Raw genomic sequence first — 12,349 nt, forward strand, 5'->3', positions numbered from 1 at the left:
TGTTTGTAAAAATGTGGTCTATAAGACTTTCACTTGTGTTGGTCACGCGTGTCGGCAGAAGAACGAGCTGCTTGTACCCCGCTGATTGCATCGCATCGAAAAATGCATTATCCACTCCAGTAGGTTTCATGACATCATGATTTGTATCTCTGACAAGAACCGAAGTGTGGCAAGCCAGAAAATACTGCAAAATAGTTTCTTATTTTTCATTAAAAATAACTGGCATCTTGGGATGTCTATACGCACATCCAAGAATTAAGGGTTTGTCGTTTTGTTTGAGTTTCAAAGATACCCACAATGCTCCAATGTGCACATCCGACACAGAATAAATAAGTTCCGATATTATGTTGCTTTTTACGTAAACAATAATGCCGCCCCCTTGCTTGGGAGAGTCTCGATCGAGCCTATACATTTTGAACCCATCAATTTCAACGTGCCGATCTGGAATGGAATCATCTAGCAAAGTCTCTGTGATTGCAATGCAAGTGAAATGAGTTATGTTTGAAGCTGCATGCGGCTGCGATTAGATCTACTTTGTTCTTCAGTTGGTTAATATTGATGTGGCCCACCGTGATATTTTCTGTGCTATCTGCTGTGACGTGCGGTGTTGTCGACACTTGGGATAGCAATGCATGGCATGACCAACAGGGGTTGGTGTGGGTCATATCATCCCCCCCCCCCTTCCTTTAGGGCCCAGTATTCCTAAAAAAAGAACGTCAAAGATGGGAAAAATTCCAAATTAGGAATGACTACTAAAAAATTGTACACGTAACTCCCATCCCCTTTTGAAAATAAAAAAATATTTGATTTGAGATGCCGGGTTCGAATCTCAGCTTGGCCATGTCCCTTCATGTCCCTTTGTGTCCCTTCATCAATTTTATTGTATCGTCTTCGTGATTAGCCAAAAATTGCATAAAGCAAAGTAAAGTAAACAAAAACAATCAATCAATCTATGATTTGATTTTTGTTACGTAGCGTCACTTTTTTGACACATTTGGTTAATCGCGAAGATGATACGACAAAATTAATGAAGGAACAAACACAAAGAACAACCATGTCCAGGTCGAGGTTCGAACCCGGAACTCCTGGTGTTGTAGCATGCTGAGGTAACCACTCCCGCACGGTTGGTTGATTTGATGGCTGATTTGGTGTTTTAAGTTTACATATAAATTATTTATGTCACCATTTTTTTATTTGCAATTTTCACATTCGCCGTTCTTACTTGGTCAATTTTCACATTCGCCATTCTTACTTGTGCAATTTTTACTTTGCCATTTTTTACCTAATACCGCACCCCCTGCTGGATTTTGGTGACAAACGACGGGATCCAGCAGGCTGTGGTCAGGTGACAGCTCATTGTAGGGAATCTGTACTTATCAGCAGATCTCGGCAGAAAGGTCCACTTTCCCCGAGGCTGTTTTTTCAGCTCCCATGTTTACAAGTGCAACAGAGTTCCTCTGACGTAAGGAAAATTACACTTCTCCCGAATGTCTGCTATTTCAAGCACAGGCATGTAGCCATAGGGAGTGCTGTTGGTGTGGGGCCTGAAACCCTCGAAATCCTACAAATATCTAATTTAGATAGTGTATAGTGGTAATTTATTTTATTCTTTAGAAAGATTAAACATCTTGTATAAAATAGTTGTAATATACTGAGAATTTAATCTTCAGATCTTCTATCCCCACCTCCCAATTTTTCGCCTCCACATGGCGCTGCTGACAAATGATGAACCCCCGAAATAATATTCTTGCTACGGGCATGGTGCAAATGCAATGTTGTTGTTTTTAAAAGGAAAAATACATATTGAGCGCTATGAAATCTGCTTTATATTTTCAAAACCAATGCAGAACTATGAAATCTGCTTTATATTTTCAAAACCAATGCAGAAGCTTGACTTAACATCTTGAGATTTCGAAGTATCGACTAAGCTCCATGCAAAAGTCTCATATTCTTGTTTCTCTTTCTCGCAACAATTCTGCACTTGCCTATAAACGCGACAATTGAGCTCTTACATTTAGTTTTAAACATGGAGGGAAAGGGGAAGAAATGAAAATTGTTGCCTTTTGGTTTGGTTGGGATTGCTGCTACAACCATTTTCTTCATCTTCTTCTTCTAAGAGAACCAAACCCGACTAGCCTAACCTAACCACCACAGATTATTTACTACCCCAAAAAGCTACCAGCCAATGGGAATGTTTGAAAAGGTTGTAGCAGCTCAATTTAAGGAGTGCAGTCTTCGAAGTATTTTCATCCAGGGGTGTCATTTTTAGGGTTATTAGGAGTATTAATTAAAGTTATTTACACTATATAAACTGACAATTCACAAAAGCAATATCAACAAAAAAATAAGATACAATAACATGTTGTACTGTAGCGATGTAATGTCAATTGGTTATATTTAATTACAAGAAGAATACAAATTAATCAGATTTCAATTCTCATCGTATGGTACAGCATAATTGTCTTTTGTAGTATTTTGTAGGCCTATGGTACTGCAGTGAGCTTTTACATTGAATAGGCAATGAGAAATATTGTGCATCCCCTATCCCGGGTGAATGACCGACCATGATGTTTGGTAATTTTTGCGATGAAAATATCAGTCTTCACCACTTTCAATTACCAATGTTCCAAACCATGAGCCGCCAGTGCGAGGAAGTATTCTTGTATACACAGGGAGTGCATCCTGTCAACGGTATGTCAATGATAAGAAGAGGAAGTTGCTCCCATCTGGTCTCCTGCCGAGGGAGGGTCTGGTGAGCTTTCCAGGAACTTCAATTTAGGCATGCCCTGGGGTGTGTACTGGGCTGGGTGTGGGACGATGCGATGAGTTGTTCACCAAGACATGACCTTTGTGAACAAGAGGAACAACAGGTCCAGTGTTCCATTGCACCTTAAGGGGAAATCTAAAGCTTTATGAAGCCCAATCACTTTAATGTAAGCCATGAATTGCCCAAGAGGGGGTTGATTGGGATTATAACCCTGCCCCCCTTTCGCCCAGTATTCCTAAAAAAGAAAAGAATGTCAAAGGTAGGAAAATATGACAAAATGAGGGCTGACTACCAAGAAAAAGTATAAATAACTACTCCCTTTCGAAAAACCTGGGCATTCCACTGAATGTAAGGTACACAGGAATTCAAAAGAAACGCCTTCCCTTACGGTTATGCAACCCGGAATTTTATATCATCTAGTTTCGCCTGGTAGAGTAGTTCCTGAGAGGAGCAGTGTTTCCAAACCTATAACGGTAGTGTTTCCAACCCTGTATTGGTTGGTTGGTTGTTGATTTGGTGTTTTAAGTCCACAATGCACAGTATGACTAATCGGGACTGGACCTACAGTTTAAAGTGGGATCCGAACCCCTTTGTGCCTCCACCGGGACCCCTTGATTACAAGGCGATGACGCTACCACTGCGCCATCTAAACCTGTGTTGCTTCGTAGAAGACGAAACCTTCACGTAAACTTCTTCATTCGTGAGTTCATTTGGTTTACAGACTCACATTACAGGACACTTTTCCTGTATTGCATCTTTTCTGGAGTATTAATTTTCCTTCTGCGGAGAAAATTCTGTTATTATTTTACATCTTATTTTTTGCAGCTTCTCTACCTTTTATTGGCTAATTGCAACAATGAGGATGAATGATGACTCGATGAAATTGATAAAAGGACAGCCATAAGGAACCATTGGGGGCTAGATTCATATTATTATTATTACTATTATTATTATCTTTGTTTTTTTTACTTTACTTTTGGCTAATCGCAACGATGAGGATTAGTGTATGATAAAATTCATGAAGGAACACTCATAAACAATCATACCCAGGCCGTGACTCGAACCCGGAAATTTCGGCAGCGAGATCAAAAGCCGACGGCTTACCACGCTCGGGCACAGCAGCGGCTAATTATTATTAGTGATATTGTCTCAAGTAGTGTATTTTTCCACCATATTCTTTCATACAATCATGAAACGCATGAAAATTAAAATGTTAAAATACCGGCCTACGTTTTGGTTTTTTTAGCTTGCAACATAGACCCCTACTGCACGAGGCCAAATTGTTGGAATAAGAAACAGAACCAAGTTAACATATCTTGACCGTGGAAAGTGTTAATACAAAATCTAGAAAAGAGCCATTTAACAGTTGCCTGATTGCTTTTGTTGTATAGGAAGAATTATCTGAAATGTGTGTGTAGTGGCAGGCAAAAGAGAATACAAAGATCGAATAGAGAGGCAACACTGTCACTGTTCTGCACTGCACAGACAACGCGTCTCGTCGAGTGGGCGGGGGACTGTGGGTGCGAGCGAGCTGCTTTTGCTTCTGCAAAAAGAACACTCACAGACAACTGAATGACGCTCTGCTTAAAATCTAGTCAATTGAGAAAGGATTTGTTGAGGAAGTGAATTGAAATATAAACGCCAGAATTTGGTCTAAGCCTATAATGGTTACTCACAACAAGAACTGATCAATTTTCACATGTGGAATTCCGTAATGAAAGAGGCAACAGGCCGCACTCCACACCTTTAGCCTGGTAACACTAATAAATCATCTCATTATATGCGTTAGGTTATGCTGATAGTTATATTCAATATGTTACCTTCAAACATAAACAATATCATGGACTCACTCAGAGGCAGAATTCAATTTTACGCTCTACTTTTTGATTGACCTTATCATTGGTGCATGTAAAGTTTCACGCCCATTCCGGTTCAGAAAGTTTCATTTTATTGGTTCCATTGCAAGTGACATTCTCAAAGCATAGATACGAGTAAAACTGCTGCAGGATCTCGAATGAAGCACCAACCAGGGCTCGAATTAAAGCCAAAGCGTGGCGGCAAAAGGCAACCGTGAAGTTACTTCATCTATGATTTACGTCAAGCAGGGCCTGCATGGTGTGTGCAAAGAGACTCATGCTTGCTTTAAGAAATAAGGATACTATTGAATCAATGCAATATAAAAGAGTATATACCGTAAAATATACATTATTATTGACTCATGCATTCCCTGAAAAAAATGCATTGTTTTCTCGCACATTTCTGCCTGCAATGAATATAAATGTATAATCTATTAAATTAAGCAGGTGCATGCAGATTTATAAACATTAATAAGATGATTAAATTGTTGTTTATTGAGTCCACTTAGTGCACAAAAAGGCTAATTGGGACTGGACCTACAGTTTATAGTGGGTTCCAAACCACTATGTGCCTCCACCGGGTATCGAACCCAGGACCCCTTGATTAAAAGGTGGCGACTCTACGACTGCTCCATCGGGGAGGCCCTAGTCCTCTTACGGAGATAATTCATTCGAAGCCCTATCAAAACAATTGGGGAATATTATTTTCAATGTGGATATTCTTCGGAAAATATGTTTCTTACAACAGTTTACCTAAATAGTGGGGACATGGGGTGAGAGATAGGGATGGAGTTGGAGGAGAGAGAGGGAAAGCACACAATTTTCTGTTCAGTGCGAACCTTTGTGATTGATTTTTCCTAGCACACCAAAAACACAATACCTATAACCCAAATACAACCCATACCCTCAATGGCGAAATTGTGAGTCAATCACTCAACTGGAATAAAAAGTACGGATTTAAATCTAGGAGGCCAGAAGATAGTTATTGCGCTAGCATGTGCTAATACAAAAAAAAATCCACTTTTCCCACGAGAATTGTCATGCCTGAGTGACATGTAGTTTACGTTAGTTGTGAGAGTTGCTTCAATTCCATTGCCTGCCAAGAATAATGATAGCGCTGAAAGCATAAAATACGGAAATGTGCATGTTTGCCGAGCTATGAGAAAAGTAGTTCCTTGTGTTTTCTTTTCGAATTTTACTCATTTTATGTCAACTTTTACATATGGCGACAGAGAATGAATGATGCTTCAGGGAAATAGATGTAGATTGATAAACAACGAAAAAGAAAAACTCATAATTATCAGAGTCTAGGACCCAAGAACCCTGGCTACGCAGCATGTTATGATATGTAAGTTTATCACGGATTGCTGCTAAATCCTTTCCTAGATATTTGTAATGAATGAACCCCCGCCCCCACTACGAGAAAAAGAAAGACTGTAGGATGTGAAACATTCACAATGCAATTGCATTGCTTTACATTGCTCTTGGCTGTATTCCAAATGTAGTAAGAGATCAGCGATAAGTTGGATTTTTTTTGTCAAGGTATAAGTGTATTTGAGCGCAAGGGGCTACCTATTTCATCATTTATAAAGAGTTAACTTAGTCGTTACACTAGCACCAGGCACAAATGCATCAATTTCTATTTCGGTTATTTTTCATCACTCTTCTGCCTCTTGAGTTAATCGCGATAATACGGATGAATTATCAATTTATAAAATTGTGACGGGACAAACTCAGTGATACATTCATGCCTGACCAGAGTTCGAATCTGGAACATATGACCTCGCTTCGCTAAAAAGGCTGACAGAAATGTATCGGAAAAGTATAGGAGCACCAAAAACCGGTTTCACCCAGCACAGACGATGAAATCATTTAAAGCGACTCGCTGTGGCAGTGTTGCTCGCCACCTCCCCCTCGCTCGCAGGTAGCCATCTCAGCACCCCACCTACTTTTCGTTTCAAGCATATTCCGTCTTGAAGGTTTCGGACACCCCTCCACCCCCCACCCCCTTCCCACCAAGGTTAATAAATTAGACCCTTGCACTTTCAAAACCCTTATCGCAAGAAAAAGCTGGCATCAATTTTACACCACCATATAATAGGATTTACACGGTAAACATATCCTAACATATTTTCTTGATTCGGACTAAGTGCAAATTAAAAATAGTCAAAGGAATTATACACAAGAGAATTAAATTACAGAAAATATGGAAAAGCGCGATACCGAAATCTGTAATGAGTGTGAAGGGAAAATCGAGAATAGGAAAAAAAAGTATAAAAATATTCTAATAACAAGATTGAGAGAGAAAGTTATCACGGCTCGAACAATGCAAATGAAAAAAAACACGGTTAAAGAACTAATACAAATTGAAATATACGACAATCGGAGGTAGGCTGAAGGAAGCAAATTTTAATAAACATGGAAAGAAAACATAATCAAAGGAGCGCTGGTTCGATTCGCGACGGAAGTTCATATTTGTTGTTTGAATCCCACTCTAAACTGTATGTCCAGATGCATTTACACTTAAAACAAACTTCGTGGAACGTTTTCCAAAACAGATGTCGGCAAACATTTAAAAACAGAACTAATTACTATGAAGAAAAAAATGCCGAAAGCGTTATTGCAAAATGAAAAAAAAAAATGATGTGTAATGGGTGCAAATAGGATATAGTGGGAAAAGACAAGCGTGAGAGGCATAAGCACACTGAACGGGGAGGGGTTGGTTATGGGGGTCAGAATCCTCTCTTTGGACTTACCTATGGTGGCAGGACCAACGAGAAAATAATCTCGAAAATAAGAACTGCAACAATGGAGTTCGGGGGTCCGCATTAGCGCGAGTGATGTAAAAACCAATCGCAACTTCCACGTCATTTTACTTTTGCCTTTCAAGGGTTGTTCCGAGCACACATAAATTTTTAAGAAATTTTTTTGTTTCAATTTATGCACAGATACATTAATGGAAACTGAACATATGATCTAAAGTGGTGGGCCACCAGTGGGAATTGTATCTAGGACCGCTTGATTACAAGGCGACTTTAGGGGCTTTTTTTTCTGAAATAGATAATAGAATTAGTCATAATGCTATCTTTTCGTCTGCAGGACTCTCTCATGGGAGGTGTCAAGTATCCGAGCGATAAGAAATCCGTGATACCTCCTTTCTTCACATATTCGTTCGGAAGTGGTAAAAGAATAATAAAAACTCAAGCATAAATGTTAATAACACTTGTTATTATTACCAGAGACATTCTCAAAATAAACTTGTTGTCCGTTGAAATCAAATCAAGAGGAAAGCAAGATCTTCACCCGGTCGGGTAAATCTGTGGCTAGATTGAAGAGTTGGAAACACTACTCTTCTCGCGAGCTGCTATTCCTGGCGAAACTAGATGATATATAATTCTGGGTTGCATAACCGTAAGGGGAGGCGTTTCTTTAGATTTCCAGTGTACAAAAGTATTTATTTACCACAGAGTGCGAGCAACAGTTGGCATAGCCTAGATGTAAATTATAATTATTGGGGACAACTATGGGAGATAAATTGGTCTTATTTCTGTATGTGTGTTTGTGTGTGTGTGTGTGTGTTTGTGTTAGTTTTATTTATTTATTTATTTTATTTGTTTGTTTATTTATTTATTAAACACTAAAGGCAAATGCCCAGTTACAGTGCTTTGAAGTTAAATTCTGAGTTAAGCTCATGTACAGGTTGACAAATCAAAAGTAATTAAGAATTGGAAATAGAAAACGAAAACAATGAGAGAAGAAACTATAAGAAGGAACAGAATAATCGTTACATAACAACAATAAATAATACAAAGGTGGTATATCATAAAGTATACAACATATTTGGTTACAATGCTATTATACAGGATTCACATAATATGTTTGCTTTTAGGTCTAAATAGATCAATGTCAGGGGTATTATTAGAGACTATATTGTACAAGACGCACATCCTCCTCATGGGATCCGTTTTGGCCATCCTGGTTCTACCTCATGAAATTTGGAAGAGGTCATTTCTGGGTCTTAATTTTGAGTATGGAACATAAAAGTTTATTTTCGCGAGAAGTGCGGAGGAGTCTATTTTTCCATTGACAAGTTTGGAAAGGAAGGTTAACTGGTGCATCTGCCTTCTTTTTTCAAGGGACGGGACACTCAGTATTTTGCGTAAGATGTCACCCGAAGTGAATTTTGGATAAATGCCATCTAATTTATGTACTAAATACCTTAAGAATTTATTTTGGAGTTTCTCTATTTTCTTGATTTCCTTTTTATATAAGGGTCTCAAGTGACTGAGGCATATTCAAGTTTTGATCTGACAAATGTATAGTAAAATAGCAAAAAGGTTTCTTTTTCTTAAAGTGGCTACCCATTCTCATCACAAATCCTAGGTTCCTGTGTGCTTCACTGAGGATGCACGCAGTGTGTCTGGAAATTTAAAGCTTTGTCAAATGTGACTCCAAGGTCAGTTACAGTATTCTCTCTTAGGATTTCTACGTCAGAAATGTTATACGAGTATTGGATGGGATGTTTGTTACGTGTGAATGAAACTACTTTAAATTTCTTGAGATTGAGATTAACCTTGTTGTTCTTGCACCAATCAAGTACTGTATTTGAAGGTAAAAAAAAAAAATCCCCAAAAAAATCTCGATGGCGCAGTCTGCACCATAATACCCCCCCTGTGGGCACCTCTGCTCAAGGTACCCATGTCATTCAATGCTGGGTGGGCACCATTGATGCTTCCAATGTTAGAAAATTCCCGTATTTGAACCGGCCGGCGATCGAACCCGGGACCTTTAGCATGGTAGTCAGACCACGTTACCAACTGAGCCTTCTCTAGCGAGAAGGTAAGGGTAGGAATTTTGAATTTTAGTTATATATTTTTATTGTGTATTAGTTCATATTAATCTATTCTGATTCTCCTTGGGTATTTTATTTGCATAGTGGGAATTAACTGAGACCCAGTATGGCCAATGTACCCCCTCATACGGTCCATGTCAGATTAATTTTTGAATTTGATTTTAAAAATTTGGGTGCATCAGCACTTAGGCTAATTTGCACCCATCACATTATACGGGGTCCAGTCCCTTACTGTTACAAATAACAACTCTAACGTTGCATAAGTAAAATCTTAAAATTTTCTGACTTCCGTTAAAAGCTGAGGCTGTAAATGGGCACTCGGCACACATAAGGACAAAAAACAGGACAACACACACAATTATACTGACCATAAAGCCAGTCGCCAGAGCCTCGTTTGTCTGCAAAATGCAGTCCAGGGTGTACTATGTGGAAGTGAAGTTGACAGTTGGGTGTACTACGTGGAAGATCACCCCTTACACCCCCGTGTCAGGTTAAGGGCAAGTATGTGTGAAATATATACATATCTGCAAGTGTGACAAAATACGCAAGAGGGCAGCACCACTATTTCCCTTCTGAGAGACAAAACACAGTAGACAAAGAAAAAGATGGCAGAGTAGACGTAACATAAAATGTAGCATTCCGTAAGGTTGTGCAAGGAATGTGCATGATTCTTCAAGTGTGTGAGTGACTACTTGGATATGTAGAAAGGAACTAAAGATCTAAGAGAAAAGGATAAGAAATAGTGAGTGAATGGAATAGCAGATAGAGACCCATTGTGAAGCTGGTATAAAAGGCAAGATGAAGATTGGACTGAAGTGGGCAGGTGAGAGGAGTAAAAGTGAATTAGGGCCCCAATGAGAAGGCTTAATTAGTGTAGTGTATAACAAAGAGAGAAAGAGCCCTCTGACAATATTATGATTAAACAAACTGCAAATGTTATAGAACTTTAGGTACAGTAATTAATAATATGTAGAGGCACATATTTTTGGTAAATAAAAAAGCAAAATTTCGGTACAAAAACAGTCGATTTCGAGACCAAAAAGCGTAAATAAAATAAAATTTTGGTGTTATAACAGTTAAAAAATGAATCAAAAGTGGTATAAAATTTTGGATTTAAAATTGTGAACATAATCCTAAATTTGACTTAAAAACTGCACTTGTTACACAAAATAATCATATCCCTTCTAATAGCACATTTATGTATTTACCAGAGTATCAAGTTTATTCCTGTATAAAGGGGTCCATTCTTACTTCTCAAATATTTACAGCAGAATTAATCAATTTTCCATGAATTGCATAACTCACAGGATAATTATAATTACAAAAAGTGTCTCATCGGTAAATAAACTCCAAATTTCGTGTTTAAGAGTCTATTTCACATTTTGCAGTTCATTTCGCATTTCTTGACAAAACAGGGTACAAAAATGCACCTCACACCTTTCAGAAACATTAAAAATTAACATTACAATGTGTTATTTCACATTTCATATTTTTGTCAAAAGCAAAATATCCATGCCCATAATAATATGTTATAATACTCTGAACAATACAGATTTAGTAAAGTTTAGGACTTTTCTCTATATACATCCCGCATGAACATTTTAGTGCTCACGGCAGCGAGGTGTGAAAAGGAGTTAGTGATTAACAGTCTCATGGCATCCCTTTCACCCCTCCCCATTGTGCATAACAACACCTTTCAGAAACATGAAAAATGAACATTACAACATGTTATTTCACATCTTGTGTTTTTGTCAAAAATGAAAGAGTCATGGCTCTAATGATATTTAATTGATTTTATCTCAGAATATAGAGTTTGTACTACATTAAGTGCCCATATGTTATTTGCATGCATGTTATTGATGGTGATATTTTACTGTCCTTTAACCAGATGATGTATGGTTCATTGAGTACATTAAATGTATTTTACAGTCTATAGGTGAACCATCGACCCAAATGACACTCAATACATTTCACTTTGCTGGAAGAGGTGACATGAATGTAACATTAGGAATACCAAGACTGAGGGAAATACTAATGGTGGCTTCAAAGACAATAAAAACGCCAAGCTCTGACATTCCTTTTCTACCTCATGTATTAGAAAATAGCAAGGAATCTGAAGGGTTGAAAATGAAATTGTCAAGAGTGACTCTATCTGATGTTCTTGAATATGTTCGGGTTAATGAAGAAATAGAGGAAAAAGGAACATTTTGGTAAGTTAGTCTCTTAACAATCTATGCTTGAAGTATGGGTTGCTCATTTTTCAAATTTTGATTTGATTTGCTTTATTTTACTTTGCCTTTTGTGCCACTTTTGGCTAATTTGCGAAGATGTGAATTAGTAATATGATATGATGAAATTGATGAATAGACATCACAAACGTCCATGCCCAAGCCAGGATTCTATTTTTTCAATTGTTCTGTATCATAAATGATCAAAGAGAACATGTGTGGAATTTATTTTTATTAACTAAAAGTGATGGTAATATATTTTTAAATTTTTGTCACAAATAACTTTATGCTTTGTGTGTGTGAAAAAAAAGTGTTTTTGTTCTTTATTGTTAAAAGTTTAGATTAATTGACTAGCACAACAATAGTTAACACAGTGTATGCAGTTTTTAATGCACCTTAGAGGGAACATATCAACATTGAAATTCTATGTAAAGCTTTCAGGCACGTTTTATATGTATTTATTCAACTCTTAGGCAAATATGACTAAGGCAAATATGACTACTTGTTTTATTTGTTGTTCTCTTTTATGAAATATTTTTATCATTGAAATAGTACTTGCATAATAATGGGCATAACATTATTATTAACCTTTAGTGGACGAACAGGAATAGATCTTCTCACTTGCTGTAAATGTGAGGTTGGATGG

The 12,349-nt window shown here is 37.7% G+C and overlaps 1 protein-coding gene across 1 annotated transcript in view; it reads left to right on the plus strand.

Moving 5' to 3' along the window:
- Positions 1 to 12,349, plus strand: part of LOC145984027 (DNA-directed RNA polymerase I subunit RPA1-like) — a 314,984-nt gene that overhangs the window by 127,593 nt on the left and 175,042 nt on the right. Inside the window, exon 23 of the mRNA XM_083117344.1 lies at positions 11,405 to 11,685. Within this exon, the coding sequence (XP_082973470.1) occupies positions 11,405 to 11,685 (281 nt within the window). The remainder of the gene's footprint in view (positions 1 to 11,404; positions 11,686 to 12,349) is intronic.

The sequence above is a fragment of the Lepisma saccharinum genome, chromosome 2 (assembly GCF_977018435.1).
Source record: "Lepisma saccharinum chromosome 2, izLepSacc3.1, whole genome shotgun sequence".
NCBI classification, from domain to species: Eukaryota; Metazoa; Arthropoda; class Insecta; order Zygentoma; family Lepismatidae; genus Lepisma; species Lepisma saccharinum.